Source organism: Diorhabda carinulata, chromosome 3 (assembly GCF_026250575.1).
Source record: "Diorhabda carinulata isolate Delta chromosome 3, icDioCari1.1, whole genome shotgun sequence".
NCBI classification, from domain to species: Eukaryota; Metazoa; Arthropoda; class Insecta; order Coleoptera; family Chrysomelidae; genus Diorhabda; species Diorhabda carinulata.
In genome coordinates this window covers 27,019,965-27,037,517 of record NC_079462.1, presented here as the reverse complement: position 1 = coordinate 27,037,517, position 17,553 = coordinate 27,019,965, and the positions used below count along the sequence as shown (strand labels likewise).

Below are 17,553 nucleotides of genomic sequence, written 5' to 3'. Positions count from 1 at the left end.
TTCGACCTATAATTTGAGGGTACAATATGACGTGGTGATAAATAATTGATTGTTTTGATGTATAAATGGGTCAGGGATGGAACTAAAGGAAGCACATATTTTTGTATATCAAAGGAGTATTGACTAAGAATAATGAGTTACAGGCAACAGTAAGCATTTAATTCAACCATCAGTTTAAATTGCTTGTTCATTACATAAACTCACAACTAAAGATTTCTTTAAAAGCGAAAAATAAATATGTGTATATTTTATAATAACATTCATTGTTGCAAAGTTATTGATATAACTAGATACATAAATTTTTTAAATTCACTATATTTTGCGTAACATATTGTAACATTTATTTATTACTTAAATATTATGACCTAGGCTTCGTTCTGCATGCAATGCATCGTCGATTCTTGAGAAAGTTCGTCTAACGATGAATCTGAAACAAAAAAAAGAAACAATTATTTTTCTCTCCTCACTTTGTGGTGGTTTATTAATTAAATAATTATTTCCCAGACGATGAATACATAAGTATTGAAATGGTAAATGAGATGTGCAAAATGTATCAAAATAAAGGATTTCTAATCTTCAACTCTGAAATAATTCTGAAAATGTACTCGCTCTTCAGAGCGGTTGTAATTACATATTCCTTGAGGCATTAGCCAGAAAAGTAGTTGTTTTCCCATTTGAAGAACGGCGGAATACATTTTCGAAATTATTTTAGAGGTGAATGGTAGAAATCCTTTGATACATTTTGCACACCTTATTTACCATCGAATTCGATTTCTACCTGACAAATGGTTCGCAGTTGGAAGTGAGGATGGCGCCACTTAGCGTTCATTGGGAAATGTTTAACTATATGTACCAAATGCGACGCCCTTTGACGTTGTCTTCAGTTAAGGTCTCAAGCCCGAACATGGGTTGTTAAACTACTCTGATAAGACGTAATAACGTCGAAACTAGTTAGTAGTTACACCTCCTTGTAATTGAGAGCCATTGGGGGTGTTAATATCGACAAAAGGGTCGATTTACATCACGCTCTTCAGAGGGGTTGTAATTCAATATTCGTCTAGGCATTAGCCAGGAAAGTAGTTGTTTTCCCTTCGTGTAAGCACTTTAGTGAGTGCCGCGAGAGCACTGAATATGACCAGCGCCCAGGTAGCCCTGTGACTGTTTCAACTCCGGAAACAGGGACCAAAATCAACCACATTGAACGTGCAGATCATCAAATAAGCATCCGGATGATTGCCGAGGTCGTAAACCCCGATAAAGAAACGAGGAATTACACTTGACAAAAGTCTGTGCGAAGTTGTTGTCCTAACCAAAAGCTCTAGCGTCAACGGGTCTGCTCATATTTCCTTGAAAGGTTAGAAAAAAATCTGCATTGAAATGAACCCGATTTGAGTCGATGGAAGGGTAAAGCAAAAACCGGCAGAGCTCCTAAAGGAACTCACCAAAGAAGACTTCCAGGACTGCTTCGATCATTGGAAAAAGCCTATCGAAAGGTTTGTGGCGAGGGGAGGGGAGTATATTGAAGGGGAGCATTCGAATGTAGAATAATTTTTATTACAAAACCCTTTTTCGTAACCAGTCTCGTTATTCAATAGCCAGACCTAGTTTATTTTAAAATGTCTTACCTAATTCATTGCCATTTTGGGAGAAAATAGATGATGGTTTATGATGTCCACTGTTTTGTAAGGAGTACGTTAAATGGAGATTTATATGTCTATTGAAGCTACTTTCTTCTCTGCCGTGTACTGAAACAAGACATTTTTCAATTAATATCGATATATAACAAATAAATGGAAAAGAGAATTTTTAGAAATGGTTCACATTCATAAGAATTGGGAAGCTATCAGTGATAAAAATAAAAAAGACTTAAATAATTTAAGTAAAATTCAAAGCTCAACTTTGTAAGTTTGAACACAACTACAAATAATTTGATTAATTGCTGCTACATAGATTTAAAAACTAAGAAAAAATAATTTTTTTATGTTGAAACAGGTTTCTATTTTGATTCTATTCTTATTTTGGCATTCATGATGTAGATGATTTATTGATTAATATAAAAAATTGTAATTGTCAAGTAATTTTTTGATAAAGACCGCAATAGTTCGAAGTGTAAAATTTTTGTCTGTTTTTAAAAATTATAGAAAAAACTAATTTTAAATCAGACCTAAAATCAATATGATTTAGGAACATAAACATATCAAAAGGTCTAATTAATAAGAAATTAAAGAAATATATAACAAATTTGATATCGTGTTAAAATTTTTCATTATTATTAGTAAATTACTGATTATCATTAACAAACTGTATTTTAAAGTCTGAAATCTGTACAGAATACCACTTGTATACAGCTAATTCTTAGTTACTACTGTTATATAAGAATTAAAATGCCTCGGAAATGGTCATAATCTGATTTGTCGAAGTTCTCCTCCTTTCAAGTGAGACGAAGTTAATATGATGAGGATAAATAAGGCGCCAACTGGATACAGTTACAAACTCGTTCACGAAATAGGCCTTGAAGCCGGTCTTGCCCAGTTATAATCGAACTCTAAAATTTGGCCAATACGCCGAAGCGTTTGATGTTTGTCGACGCCTTTGATATTGCCTAGAACCAATTTCTAGGAAGGTCTTTTTATTTATTTGTTTTTCGTTTACTTTCTAGAATTCTGGAAATGTCCATTCTGATATATATTCGAGCTTGTTTAATAGCGAGAGTCAGTTTTAAATAAATAGTCATGGTGAACAGAGCTAATTAGAAAAGTAACCAGCGAATTATACAAGTAGTGCTTTTTTACCATTTCTTTGTACCTACTATTTTTGTATCGACACCAGCTGTTTTTTGAGCGATTGTCAAATTATGCGGTAACCAAGGGAACAAATCTGCTCATGCAATATTGAATGTATGCGAGTGGAACTAAGGCTCAAGTATGCCTCAAGTATATCACGGTATGTCACATGACGATTTTGTATTATCAGTTTACGCATAGCATCGATGTTTTCTGGCACAACAACCGATATTGGTCGACCTTCACAAAATTCATCCTGTAGAGAGGCGCGATCACGAATTAATTCGGAAAATCAGCGAAACACGGTTGCTCGAGTTGGTGCTTCGTCACCAAAAGTCGAAGCGAGTTGATCGGCACACTGTTAATGGTTTAATCCGCGTCGAAAATCATAGAAAATCATCGCACGAAAATGTGATTTGATTCCATTGTTTCACAAAGATGAATGTCTCAAGAATCTGTAAACAAGTCAAATAGCACTCGTAAGACAACACATTCTGTGTGCGTTCGCCATTAAAAATTGATTGACATATTCACATCAGTGTTGCCATATCTCACAACTTAAGTAGCAACCCTCGTAGGACGCCCTTTTCATACCAGACAAGCGAAACATAACTAAATGTTTTGTTTGATATGTTTTCCTTAATCGATAATACCGTTGATGAAATGAATCCACTACACCATTTCTTTTTTTTTCCATAGGTACAGTTTCTTTTATAAAAAGACTGGCTTTTGATAGTTACATGGAACAAAAGTAGCTTCGTCTGAATCACATTGGGAATCTAATAAACAAACACCATGTATACCTTATATCCACTTATAACTGTGTTGTTAAGTCCGCTTGAGTTATATTATTAATCTCAATGTAGTTTCCTAATACTTACTTTGACTTTTGACTTTTCCCGTATGCATATGTTTCTTTTGTCGAGCTCGGGAATTTTGAAACCAAACTTGTGTCACTCGTTTGCTTAATCCTGTTATTTGAGCAATTCTCTCTAAGTCTTGACCATCGGGATTCGAATCTAATTGAAAGTTCGCCTGCAAAACTTGTAACTGTTCTTCGGTGAAAGTGGTTCGTACGCGTTTCGCTTTGTTTTTGTGGTATCCCTCTCCATCACAACCATCTAAAAATAAGAAAAGAAACCAACGGATCAAGCAAAAATTCATACCGCCGTGATGTTTTGATCGTTTCTTCGTATCATAGTGAATTTGTAAAGAATGTTTTGCTTTTAATATTGAGTATGATTTACGAAAATTAAAATAAGAAACTATTTTTTCAATAAATAAATTTAGTAAATCGATTTTTGTGAAAATGTAATTCATAATGTATTTGTGTGATGTTTTTAGCGAAATAATATTTTTAAATTTTAATATCTTGGTTTAAATAAAAAAGAAATAGAGGGTTTTTTTATTTGTATGGGAAATGATCCTAGTCTGACATACCAAGCAGAACATCAAGCTATGATTATACGTTTACCAAAACGTAAAAAATAGATACACATACAGACACACACATGGTTCAAAGTCGCCTCTCAAACAATGGTAAATTCTGGGAAGAGCTTCCATCCAACCACTAACACGCTGCCAGTCTTCTCTTCTGTTCGTTCTCCTTCGTTCAGGTTGAGTGTGTGTTTTTCAAAGACTCTAGGAAATCTTTAGTCGTTTCATTACAAATAAAAACGACTCTAGTCAGTGGATTCAATTGCTAAAATTGTCCCTACCCGGATTGGCACAATGTCAAATAGGTGTTTCCTCTTCTTTGTTCTTTTTTACTGCTGGTCGTGGTCCATCTGTATTCATGACATTGTTTGTTTGGCGTAGTCGGTTAACTTCTTTTACATGAACTCTCCGTGAGAAATTTTTTATACGAGGATATATTGAATAATTCTTAGCCTCCTATAGAACCAAACAAAATTTCAATGTCAAAATATTTTATTACTCAACATATTCTTCTCTTAATTGGATACATTTATTACAGTGAACTTGTAACGTCTCTAGACCTTTCAGAAAAAGAAAATTTACGACTTTTTAAACTTTTTTTCAGTTGAGGAAAGAGATGATAGTCGGACGGAGCCAAATCTGGTGAATAAGGGGGGTTTTCTAGTAATTCAAACCCAAATCACGAATTTTTTGCAGGGCAACATGAGATTTGTGTGCAGGGGCGTTGTCCTACAAAAACAAAATATAATAGTGATCTCCAGTTATTGTTCTACCTTTATCCAAAAAATCAATCATGATTACTCCATGGAAATCCCAAAAACTGAAGCAAGAACTTTTTCAGCAGATTTTTGGACACGAAACTTCTTAGGTCTTGGAGAACCAGAGTGTCGCCATTCTATCGATTGTTGCTTTGTTTCTGGATCGTAGAAATGTACACAATGAGACTTGTGTACTCATCCATAGTAACAATTCGGTTTAAGAAGTCTACATCGTTTTCAAATCGAGCACAGATCGAATGCGATGCTTCTACCCTTGCACGCTTTTGGTCAACATTCAAACATTTAGGGATCCATTGTGCAGCAATTTTTCTCATGTCCAAATTAACGTGAACTATATGATCAATGCGTTCGTATGAAATATTCAGTGCTTCAGATATCCGTTTTAGCCCAATTCGACGGTCTAATAAAATCATGTCATGAACTGCATCGATATTTTCGGGGTCTGACACAGAAACTGGCCTTCCCGATCGGTTATCAACTTCAATGGAAAATTTACTTCTTTTGTAGCTTGCAGTCCAATTTTTCACGGTCGCATACTTAGGACATCGATCACCAAGGGTATTAAGCATATCTTCGTAAATCTGCTTACCTCTTAACCCTTGTAAATACAGGTACTTCATGATGGCTCGATACTCCAATTTTTCGATTTTCACAATTTCGGTTGACATCTTTTTTCTTTTAATTTACTGCTTTACTCTGGTTTACTTTTTTGACGTCAAACTTTACACTGACACTTCTAATAAGTTATTGTTCGTTGCTATGGTAACGCAATATTTTGTTTACGCATGGAACTGGTATAGGCTAACTAGATATCAATACATCCTCGTATGTACAGAACTTTTTCTTAATCTCCTTTTTTCTGAATATCTCACATTCTTCTGTGGTTGTCTATAACATATATCAGAATTGTATTGTATTTCAATTACTTCACACCCAATCATAATGGATGCTAATAAACTTGGAGTACAAACCAACAAACAACATCCAATTGGAATCCTTTTTCTCATTTTCTCGGTAATTACACTTTCAATTGAAATGTCACATCATCGTGAAAAATTTTCCAACAAAATCTCTCCAAAACATCCAAAAAATTATATTTTGTTCCTCGGAAAATGCGTATGTTTCTTCTCTGGAGCCGCTTCCCCCCAAACCATTACGGAAAGGGTGCCGGATCGGAACGCTTTTAAACTAATTTTTCAGCAACAATATTGACGATACACTGAGTGAAATAAATTTATTGTAAGCATTTTGAAATATTATACTCAAATAGAATTCACGCTATTATAATTTAGTCACAGAAACTTAACTAAAATCATTACCGTCAGAAGAAGTAGTCCCTCCATCAAGAATTTCCAGATAATGTGCTTTACATAAAACCCTTTCTTCGTGCAATGCAAATTCCTCTCCAGTGGACAGTTGCCTATGACATGCGGCACAAGCGAAACACGCCAAGTGGTAAACGTGGTCTCTAGCTTTACGAACCCAATCACTGGAAGATATTCCTCTCGTGCAAATAGAGCATTTTGCTCCAAAACTCCTGAAACAAAGGAATGTATATTTAATAGAGGCGATAACTGCATACGTTTGAGGTATCATTCGTCACCGCTACAATTTTAATTTTTTAAGCGGGTAGGGTAGAGGAGTGATTTAAAGTATACAAGTGTTATGATAAACTACGTCCCTCTTGAATTCGAAGTTGATGATTTTACCACTGTTTTTGAAAGTTATTTCTCCTGTATTTTGTAGGGACACTATGTATATTTCTGTCGATCTATAAAAGTTTGCTACATAGTGTATGTGTTTATTTTGCGTATATATAACGTAATATGAAAGTTGCTACTAAGTGTTGAGAAACTTGTTATCATACGAGTGCTATTTGTGATGTTTACAGATACTTCAAATATTAATATTGGTCAAAAAATAGGATTTTCGTTTGATGATTTTCGACGCGGATTAAACCAATAGCAGTGTACTGATGAAATCGCCTCAATATTTAGTGTTAAAACACCATTTCGAGCTACTGTGCTTCACTGGTGTTTCGAATTCAATCGTGTTCGCACTTCGCTACGGGACGAATTTCGTGAAGATCGTCCAAAATCGGCTGTTGTGCCCTAAAATGTCGATGCTGTGCGTAAACCGCTATTGCAAGATTGCCATGTGACATACCGTGAAAATGAAGCACACTCGCAGACATTTAATATTGCATAAATAAGTGGCTATCAAAAAGAGCGTTCGCGTTGAATACTCGTGTCGATTGATGCAATGAAATGCTGAAAAAATTTAATCGCGCTGCTTCAGAAGACGTTTCTAAGATATTGGCAGACGGCGAATCATGGATCTATGCATATGAATCAGAATTAAACAAAAATCGACTATATAGGTCTTTCAAGACGGGCCAAATCCAACAAAAGTTGTTCGCGCATGAAGCAATTCGAAGCTGCTGCTTTTTCGGCATACGTTCAATTATGAATGGTAATTCAGCAGTGGGTGGTTAAAAAATCAGAGAAACTAATCACAGAAGTCGAATCATTCTCCACCACGACAAACAATAAAGTTTTGGAAAGTCTAAACATCGAATTAATTGAGAATATTCCAATATTCAATTAGTTTTTATTTGTCTATTTCAAAACTTAAGTAGCAACCCTCATATGCTGTTGTTATAATATATTACAGAACGAGTACGAAAAGTGATATTTAGCACACGAGTGGCAATAGGAGAGTGTAGGAAATTACGCAGTTGTTTTTATCACTTTCCGGCCAGTTATATACATATTTTCAAATTAACCCAAAACCGACAATAATGAACTATATTCTCAATAATATTTATTTCTATTGCAAAACAATACAAACTGAGAAAAGTAAATAACAAATATGTTTGATGACAAAATCATTTGAACTTTCTATTGTAATCCGAGAAATCGAACAATTTCCCAAATGCCTAAAACTTCAAAAGCACTACAGCGAATCGTATGTGAGTTGCCTCTAGAATGCCATCATATTCCTAACAAACGCCTTATACTGAATGAATAAAGACACTTTTTTAAATGGTTAAGAGAAAACAGACTTGATTTATTAACTTGTTATCCTTTTTTTATCATTACAAAAAGGCTCACTCCTGACCTGTGTGTTTGGACAGGGAGGTCGAATACTCTCTGTTCATAACCTATTTTGTTTATTTGAAATACGTGACAACGTATGTAAAACAACGTTTTAAAATCGAAACGTGGTATTGTTTGAAATATTTTATTATTTCCAAACTCAAAGAAATATTGTTATTATTGTTGAATATTAAGTTAAACAGTTTGAATTGGTACAACTGCATTGATATCCTTGTCAAAGAGATATTGTTATAATCAGTTTTAGTTGGTACAATTGCATTGACATCCTTGTCAATGTCAATTTTATGTTTCGTTTATAATAAAATATAATCACCTGACATGTGTGCTTTTATCCACAAAAACAACTCTTTGATGCCGAGGAATTGTTGAAAAAGAGTAATTGTTATTATTCGTTAGATATGCAGCCCAATACAGACCTGTCACTTTTTCTTAAATGTTGTTTGAGACTTTATTAACATCCCCAAACGAATTTCATTGGCCCCTCATTTTATCAAGCATAATCATATATTTTTACTTCTAATGCCAAGAGTTACATTTATTTTTATGATTTTGGTATGAATTAAATAAGCATAATATTTACAAAGCTATAATTAGAGAATGTAATGTCCTATAATTAACAATATGAAAATTGAAGTAAGCCCCTTTTCGCGAGAAAGAAGAGTAAATCAATGAACTACTAACGTAATTTTATACCAAAAGGAAATATTGAAGTAAAAAATATCCTGGCTTTACAAATATACATCCGCGTGAATTTAAGTAAATTAAATATTCAACAAGGGCTGCAAACGGCAAATATATTTGAAGGACCGTCTCTTTCCTACAATTTTCAAACAGGGGCGATTCGGCAATTTGAGTTAGTCGGAGGGTCGCAGTTCTTTTGATCTTAATTTGCTTCTCTTCGAAGGATTTAAATAGTAGATACATCTACGGGGTGTATTTTAGCTTATCTTATAAAGATTTGACGTTGATTCATAAATTGAGAAGAATCTATAAATGACTCGAAATATGTATTATCGCAAAACCAACATATAAATAAATTTATGAGTATTCGTGTACAAATTTTTGACTCCTACACTCTTTATCTTGAATACGGATGGCGTTACGAAAATTTGTTATCAAGCGAATCCCAATTATTTTGTTTTCTACTTATCCTAGAAATGGGGTCATTTTTTTTAAACACCCTGCACCAACTGATCTAATACTCGTCGGAGTTATCAGTTTCAGGTTATATTTTGATAAAGGCCAGTTAGTTAGTCCATAATATATAAAAAATTTGGGGCAATAAGGGAAAAGAGTATAAGTTAATGGAAGTAAAATTGAACTTAACTTGGGCGAACAAAAAACAATAGGAGAGATTTTTCGAAAAATATTGGCCACTAGGTTATAGAAATCCGTGAGAAAGTTTCATCGATGGTTTAGTCAATAATACAAAACCAATTTATTAAAATAAAAGAGCTACATATCCCAAAAGCTTCGTTTAAGGACGCATAACTTTTACTATGCCTTCAATGGTGAAGGAATTCGAGTCTTTCGCTTTTGTTTTATAAAAAACTCTTACAAAAACTTATTAGACAAAAGGCCAATTCCTTATAGCTCACTCTATAGTTTAGTAGTCAAGGAATCAATGTAAAGATTCCCGCCAAGGAGTTTTTTTTCCGCTGGAATTAAGTTTTATTGGTGGGAAAACAGGTAAGTCAAGTCATTAGATTTTAGTTTATCTTTAGTCTCTGAAGACGATAACTTATTGGTTATCGAAACGCTCATCAGACAGTGTAATTGTGAGTGTTGATGTAGTGGTTGGTGTAAATAGTGTATTCAGTATGAATATCGCCAACGGTTCCTAGAGATTCCAACTTAATTGATATGTGAAACTAGTTTTTTGAAGTTTTGTTTCTGGTACTATCAGTAGCAAGTATTATTTTGTCGGGTCAAAAGTCGACATAATTGACTTATAATCATCACATTGGAAATAATTTGTATATAACATTCATAAATGATTAAAAAAGACCTTGAATCCAGACCATTTATCAGTAAAAACACATAAAATGGTCTAAGAATGAAGAAATTGAAACAATTTCCAGTAATTGTGAGATATTTTGTAAACTTATGTGCTATCCTAGGATAGTTGTACCAGTAGAATAAAGTTATTTCTAGATTTTGATTATTAAGAGCAGTATATAATTAAAATTTGAAATCAATAATCGATATGGCATAGATGCGTGTGGTCTTTCAGATAAATCAGAGCCCGTCTAAAAATAAATAAAAAAAACTAGTGAACAAAAAACCGCTGCTTTTGTCAGCGTATTTTCTTTGAATATATTCATCAAGATTATCAGAAAATCCGAGGTAATTACATGGGACAATCTCCTTGTATCTGTTAATGAGCGTTCTAATTCCTCTAATTTACAGTCTTTCGCTTAAAACAGGTAGTGAGCTTGTATAGTAGCGCCAGTGTGTCATCGAGTTCCAAGCGTAAAACATTAAACTTCAATTTGGAATGTTTTAAGGCCGTGTTCTTGAAAGACAGAGACTCGTAAAGCATGTTTACCGTTTTATTCCAGTATTTGGTAATTGTTTAATTAACATTTTACAATTTTAGTGGGCGTCGATTGATTTAAATACGCGATAACAAGTCATTCACGAGTTTACTCAACTGAATTCACTGATATAGGTACGAGGTCTGGCTATTAAATAACGAGACTGCGCGCCTAGAGGGCGCCCTAGACGGGTGGAGTAAAAAACGAGTAGTGCGTTGGGTATCTAGATATCTTGTCTATGCACGTACCAAAACACCGTATTTGTGCAGTAGCGATTTGAAACGAACGTGTTTTTTCTCGTACCGAAAACCATGTGTGAAGAAAAACAGGAGCAACGTATCAAACTCAAATTTCTCATTGAAATTGAAAAAATTCCAACTGAGTGCTATAAATTGTTGCAAGAGGCCTATGGGGACTATTCTCTATCTCGTGCGCGTGTTTTTGAGTGGTGTAAGCGCTTTAGTGAAGGCCGAGAGAGCACTGAAGATGACCAGCGCCCAGGTCACTCTGTGACTGTTTCAACTCCCGAAACAGTGTCCAAAATCAATCAAATTGTGCGTGCAGATGATCGAACGAGCATCCGGATGATTGCCGAGGCTATAAACGAAGCTGGTCCCAAAAAATCTGACTTCTGATTAAAAGCTCTTGCGTCAATGGGTCTGCTCAGATTTCCTTGAAAGGTTAGAAAAAGATCTGCTTTGAAAAGAACCCGATTTGAGTCGATGGAAGCGGTAAAGCAAAAAACATCAGAGCTTCTAAAGGCACTCACCAAAGAAGACTTCCAGCACTGCTTCGATCAATGGAAAAAAACGTATGGAAAGGTGTGTGGCGAGGGTAGCGGAGTATATTGAAGGGGAGCATTCGAATGTAGAATAATTTTTATTATAAAACCCTTCTTCGTAACCAGTCTCGTTATTTAATAGCCAGACCTCGTATATTATATACAAGGAGATTGCTATTCAGTAAAATTCTAAAAAACTGGTCCAATTGGAGAACTGTTCTATAATCGATTTGTTCAAATTGGAGAACAGCAAATAGAACTTTGCTTCAAGACCCAACTACTTTTATTTTCGACAGTTGTTGAGAGTCAGAAACGAGATTAAGAATTGAAGTGACAAGATTACGCACTAAAAATGTTTTACCACATTTTTCATATCTACAGCCTCATGTACATCTTGAAACCTAGGTATTACTTTAATAATACGTGGAATTGGAGACGACCATAAAATTTTTAGTTCTGTTACAATGTCCCAGCTCGTGATTGTGGATGACACAAAGATTAGACAACTCGTGAATGAAATTGAGAACAAAAATAAAATATATCTTTACAGTATATTATTACAAAATATAGTACACTCCAAACACATAACAAAACACATGAAAAAACAATAAAAAATATTACAAAGACATGTTTCACAAATCTAAGCTAACCAAAAGCAAGTGTGCATTATTATTTTACAAATTACGGCTTCCGCAAACTATAAAAATTCATTTCTCTATTGTATATCTCAATTTCTTCCAATGTAGTCTTTATTGAAGTTTAAATATTTGTCCCATCGATGTTCTAGCATTTCAAATACAAAAGACTTCATTGTCTGGAGGCAATAGTGATATTTGATCTTTGGAAACATCCAGTACTCGTTGGGTACTATATCAGATCATCAACTAATTCGAACCATGCCTAGTCTATTGCAATGAAGACTTGTGACTGGGTGCGTTAACCTCGTGTAAAAGAAAACGCAACGTCTCTTCTCGTTTATCTTTTATAACGTCACGTATTTTTGGAACCAAATTTGCATAATAATCACCTGTAACTGTGGCCCCTTTTTTGCAGTAAATTCACTAACATTTACGTTTTCAGAATCTTATTTTGATCTCTACATCATAGTGATGGATCTATGAATCAACTATTGTTGGTAATCTTGCACGAAATTTTTTTTCTTATTTCTGTTATCATCCGTCATACTCATCGTGCAGACATTGTTTCATTTTGTTTGACAGTGAGTAGTATATTATGTACAACACGGTGTTGAAGACAGCTATCATATACTATTTGTCTAATAGTCGATCTAGCAACAAATAATCATGGCTTTTTTTCAACATTTTCATGTCTGTTCGTCTGTACAGAACTGTACGCTACATTTAAACTGTAAAATGTGAAAAAACATCACTGGAATGTTTATTATATCTTTTTTAATGTCAACATTTGAAAAAGAAATACTTCAAGTGATAATTTCATCTCTCTATTACATTATTAATCGACCATACTATTTACTGAACTTTGGGTGGTCTAAACATTTTTTAACTTCAGTTATATAAATATAAATCGCATATAGATATCTTAGTATTATTCAATAGACATAAATATTGACCAAAATAGTTTATATTATTTATAACTTTTTTCAATACATTATCAGGAGCAATTAGTGTCTGTCACAACAAAATCATATATTGTCATCATTATTGCCTTTATTATTAATAATAACAAACTAGATTGAACATTAATTCTTAATGTGGAACAAGTTTTCAAAATTTAAATTGTAAAAAATAAACATCAATGTTCGATCAGAAACCAAACCCGTTCAATAGGCACCTTCGCCAAAAATTAAGATTAACAAAATTACTTATGATGCAATGTCCACTCCACATTATCTACAGGTGTAGACACGATAAACAAATTCTTAACACGTTGAATATGAGCTACAAAGTTTTTAAGCTTACATTTTCTATACCTTTTAATCATAACTTTGTATTCAAATTAGTATTTTTAATGATATAATGCGATTAAATAAAATTAGGAAAATTGCATTGGCAGTAAACGTGTTAAAGTATTCAGTTTGGTATCTCTTATAGGCAAACTTCGAAGAGACATTTTATTGCAGTGGCATTTTACAAGGTCTTGGCATCCAAATTTAGAAGCATATCAACACACACCCCGAAATTGAGGAAATTCCCCTTGAATTATGTACTTACTTGATGCCTAAAATCCCAAATGGAGGAAGACCTCATTATTGATCAATATCACAACGAATTAAACATTTTTTTTTACAATAGAGTCTCTAAAGGCGTCGTCTTCATGACTACTTTAGCTGATTATACCTCAAAAATAATCTGCTCAAACCAACCTTTTTTTATTTATTTTGATTTTATTTTAAAACATTTTTATTCAGTTATCAATAACAATTTGATTCACTCATACAAAAAAATACAAGTACAAGGTAAGCCATTGAAACATCAAATTGTCAGAATAAGCCTATTTAAACATGTTACAAGTCAGTGGCGGCTCCTGGTTGAAATTTTATTTTTAAATTTCCATAATTTTCGGCCTCCATACTGAAATAATGAATTGTTAGAATAATTGCCATTGAAGAAATATATGAATCACCAAGCACCACTTTAAGCCTTTACTCATGTATTTACTATACTAATTTATTGCTATTGTGTGAAGAAAGTTTGCAATATTTCAATTTTCAAAAATAAATCGCACTAATCTTAAATTCCTTAGTCTATGAAATGTGATGTGATATAGAGTGAGTTTGTGACCATATTTCAGGACTCATTTCGTGGCTAAACAATCATATTTCAAACTAGTTTCTGGTGAAAAGTCATTTGAATTTATTGAATAATCTGTTGTATCTCATTGGTATCTGAAAGCCTCTTTCACCTTCCCAAAACAAAGTTATCAGTCAGTGAATTAATAGAATAAAAGTTAATTGTTAATAAAAAGTAGTTCATAAATATTTTTATTGATTAAGCAATAAAACTTTCTTATTAATCACATTATACTATTCAATTTTTCTATTTGATGCGACGAACCAAAAGGAGTACGATTTTTATCAAAAGAACCATAACTAAATTACGATCTCCCCGGAGGTCTTTTACCAATGAAATACAAGTCATCTTGCTGCAATAGAAACATGTATACGTTTCAAATACCAAACGATCGATCTCAGATACAATCCTTTTGTTTTATAAGTTATGAAAAATATTCTTATTCCATCAGCACAGAATAATAACCGAGGTATGGGTCATCAGCGTGATTGCGCTAATACTGAATGCGGTGTTCAATACTGGCAGATGTCTATTTTTACGAGATCTCCCGAAGGTAAATGTTATCTATTTTTTTACTAATTACGCTACGAAATGGTTCTGCTATTATATTATATAAAATATTGTTAAAGAGTGCAACTATGTGAGCTAAATAAAATTATTATTACTTTGCTAATTCGTTCTGTTCATTACGACTATTTATTGTAAACTGAATTAAACTGCGCTACAAAACTCCTTATTTATGGATAAAAAATATCCCAAAATAATTCTCCAAACTTCTTGAACATAAAGGAACAAAACAAATTAATAAATAGACCTTCCTATTAATCATTTAAAAGAAAAAATGCGAATAAATCGCTTGCTATAAAAGAACTTGAGATCATACGAATTCCGGAATGTATAAAAAATATGCGCCTTCGCCGAAATTTAAAATTTCATTATAGCCAAGCAGGAGCGGCTTAAGGACCCAACAATAAATGAATAAATCTTAAGTCGATCAGAAGTACATAAGGTGATTAGATGCTCTAACATATTTATTACGAAAAGTATACCTTATATTGTAGATGACAATTACAACCGCGAAGACCGCATATTTCTACATTTAATTGTTCAGAATTCACAGTTTGAGTACACTGCTTACTGCTACGACTACAAGAGCACTCACAGTTGCATTGTATGATGTGCGATTCGCGTTATCGTCTTCAGAGACCGAAAGTGGATACTATTTTTATTATTTATATTTATTTATAGTGAAATTTTCCACGAGTTATGGACTATGACTTCAACTTAATAACAATGTTGAGTTAATCCAGTTTTTTGACGATGCATGAATAGTGAGAAGACTCAGAAAAGAGTTAATTACAGAGATGTAATTCAAATTAGCTGTATTTAAAAATTGTCATGATTATCAAGATAAAATTCTGTGCCTAAAATATGAAGGTTCAATATCTAAACCGTTAAATAAGTAAATAATAACTTTTGGATATTTTTTTGTATATTTTTTTTGTTAATATTGCATATTACCTTTATGTATCCATCAAACATGCGTTGATGTTGACTTTTTTAAACGCAAGTATTTAATCACCGCGTGTTGGTCAATACCATATATCTTGATATACGACATTCATCTTCTACGTAGACGTGCCTCAACGCATTCAGTTTCTAGCGTGAGGAATAATAATTGTTTTGATGTAGAAATGGATCAGTGGCGATGTAAAAAACTTATATTTTTGAAAAAATATGAAAAACCCCTTCAATTTCGTGGTTAATTATAGATAAATATGTTACACAACAAAAAAGTCTTTTAACACAAGATTAAACGAACTAATCGAGTTTAATGGGGCCACATTGAACATTTTTTTCATAATATGATATTGAAGTATTATTTGTTAAATTTTTTTTTTTATTTTATTTTTCATATAGTATAAGCATAAATTAATTACCGAGTAAGATAGAAAAATAAACACTTAACCCGTTTACCAGAGTACGGGGATGCTTTATTTAATTGTTTTGGTTAAACATAATGTTACGAACTCGTCCACGAAAAAACTGTGGAGCCAGTCTTGTCCTGTTATGGTGGAATTCTAAAATTTTAAAAATTGATAAGCTTTTTATATTATCTTCTAAGAACTAATTCCTAGGAAGTTTATTTATTGGCTTTTGTTTGTTTACTCTCTAGAATTCTAGAAATGTCTTTTTCGATATAAATCCGAGCTTGTTTAGCGGCTAGAAAACTAATCAGTTAATTTAAAAAAATTAGAAAAGTAGTTATAAAGAAGTGAATGTTTAAGGTTGATTATTATATAAATCAATTAAGTGTTATTATTTAAATAAATTGAAAAAATAAGGATTCAGCAGTATTTATTAACGAGAATATAACGTAACTTTTGTTTTTTTTCTTCTTGACTTAAGTTACTTAAATCTCAAACTTATTTTTCACCTCCGGCTTTGGTAAATACTGTTTGTTATAAAAAAATCCCCTGAAGCTCTTCATTTCCGCAAAGTTGTTAACGAAGCTTTTATGCTTTAAGCTTTAAGTAACAAATGTCGAGAGCCGATGGCTGATAAAAAAGTTATTTAATAACAATATTTATTTTTCTTGATCCCATAATATTTTCAATGACCGATGACAAACAAAAAACTATTTTCGTATCGTCGCGCGGTTTCAACTGAACACAATGTCCGTCCAACTATCGAGGGATTGATGGGAACCAGATACGAAAGTTTTGATAGGGAATAATATGCAAGATGAGGTGGTCAGATGTCACTGTTGTCTCTAGCCGGATGACAAATGAATTCGTACAAGAAGTGCTAGTCATGCGGACACAATATGCTTACCTTTATTGTTCGTATATGTGAGTGTGTGTTGTGTGTGTGTGTGTGGTTGGATTCTTATATGCAGCAAGTCTTATATTTTACCTTATCTGTCAATCACGAAGCATTCCTATACAAAATAAATAATGGATGAAAAAATCCTTTCGGTTCAAGTTTAATATTAATAATAAACAATCTCGATGAGTTTTTGTATTGTATCCGCGGATCTGGTTAAAGGACTTTAGAGTTCATTCAGGAAACATCAACAATACTTTTGGTATTTTATGAATGACACCCTTAATTATATTCATTTACTCACTTTGCATAATCCGTTTTACAATATACAGCTCGATCCCTGATGAAACATGAAGGTTGTCTATCCAGTTGTAGCTGACATATCGAACATCTCAGGCACCTGGCGTGCCAACTCCTTCCAGATACTTCTAAGAGAAATTTGTCGCTGATAGGTTCTCCACAAGCCGAACATATCCGGTACTCAGTCTAAAATTAAAAAGAGAAGCTAGAAAATTGAAAG

The 17,553-nt window shown here is 33.2% G+C and overlaps 1 protein-coding gene across 1 annotated transcript in view; it reads right to left on the bottom strand.

Moving 5' to 3' along the window:
- Nucleotides 1–140: 140 nt before the first annotated feature.
- LOC130891253 (LIM/homeobox protein Awh) overlaps nt 141–17,553 on the bottom strand; it is a 60,733-nt gene continuing 43,320 nt past the window's right edge. Inside the window, exons 2-6 of the mRNA XM_057795886.1 lie at nt 17,338–17,519; nt 6,319–6,536; nt 3,665–3,904; nt 1,626–1,745; nt 141–427 (exon numbers count right to left, since the gene is read on the bottom strand). Coding sequence (XP_057651869.1) covers nt 366–427; nt 1,626–1,745; nt 3,665–3,904; nt 6,319–6,536; nt 17,338–17,519 — 822 coding nt within the window. The 3' untranslated portion in view covers nt 141–365. The remainder of the gene's footprint in view (nt 428–1,625; nt 1,746–3,664; nt 3,905–6,318; nt 6,537–17,337; nt 17,520–17,553) is intronic.